Source organism: Eutrema salsugineum, unplaced genomic scaffold (genome assembly GCF_000478725.1).
Source record: "Eutrema salsugineum unplaced genomic scaffold, Eutsalg1_0 scaffold_30, whole genome shotgun sequence".
Lineage (NCBI taxonomy): Eukaryota > Viridiplantae > Streptophyta > Magnoliopsida > Brassicales > Brassicaceae > Eutrema > Eutrema salsugineum.
In genome coordinates this window covers 89,309-90,425 of record NW_006256755.1, presented here as the reverse complement: position 1 = coordinate 90,425, position 1,117 = coordinate 89,309, and the positions used below count along the sequence as shown (strand labels likewise).

At 41.9% G+C, this 1,117-nt stretch overlaps 1 protein-coding gene across 1 annotated transcript; it reads right to left on the bottom strand.

Moving 5' to 3' along the window:
• Window positions 1–248: 248 nt before the first annotated feature.
• On the bottom strand, window positions 249–629 carry LOC18014236 (probable ubiquitin-conjugating enzyme E2 31). Its single transcript, XM_006419119.1, has one exon. It carries the CDS (start codon window positions 627–629, stop codon window positions 249–251), a length of 381 nt encoding a protein of 126 aa, XP_006419182.1.
• Between the last annotated feature and the right edge of the window lie 488 nt (window positions 630–1,117).

Sequence of the window (1,117 nt, the reverse complement as noted above, 5' to 3'; positions counted from 1 at the left end):
TAAAACTGGTACAACTACCAAGTCTTATCAGATGTTAGGGTTGCATGTAGGTTATTAATACGTCAACGTTACGAGACCCAAAAGTTTGTGAAATATTTCCATTAATCACAAAAAATACATAATAATAACCAAATAAAAACATAATATAAACATAAAGAAAACATTATAATAAGTTCAACAAAAATTAAAAAAAACATTAAAAACACAGATACATATTATTTAGAGTTTTTTCCGCCATGGATGTTATGTTAACCATCCATGGCGTGGATCCTGGTGAAGCTACGAGCGAGTTCCTCGTAGCTTGTCCTGTCTTTCCGGTACATCACCGACACCTCCTCCCTAACGACGTCGCCTTCCGCCACCTCCTCCCTAACGATGTCGCCTTCCGCCACCAGCGGATGCAATAGCATCTGGGCCACAGATGTCGCGATTCTCCACATATTAGGTATGAGCATCGGATGGAAGATGTTGCCATGGTCGCTCACATTGGGGTGGAAGATGGGGGTACGGAAGTGCACCTTCGGTGGCTTCCAGGGGAAATGCGGCGGAAAGATGATGCGGAGATTGAAGACACCCCCTTCGTAGGGAGTTCCTGACGGACCGGTGATGGTCGCCGCCCACACGTACATGTCCTCTGCCTCCACCCCGGCGGAGTATATCGGCGACGTGTTGATGACGCCGGAGGAAAGTTGTGAGGAAAGTGGGCCATTTGATGAAATTAGGGTTTTGAGTTAGCAAAGGGAAAGATAAGAGTTTTTTGGAAGTTTAGGGAATGTTTCTTTCTCTGCGATGGTGTTATGAGAAGGCGAGGGTATGGTATTTATAGAAGAAGAAATGAAGCAGTGGCATGCATTAACTGCGTCGTCTCATTATACAAATGTTGCCTTTCTCTATTCCCACACGCATCGTTTTAGATAACATAATTTAATAACAACAAGACAGTTACCCGACAAACAAAGAGCAACAATATTTTAAACCGACTAATACCAAACCGAAATCCTCTAATTAAATATAAACCGATTCTTACTACAGTAACCAAACCAATATCCTCAAAATAAATCTAAATCCGCAAACAACACGATCCCACAATTTAGTTCTTAAAAAAACCAAAAATTCA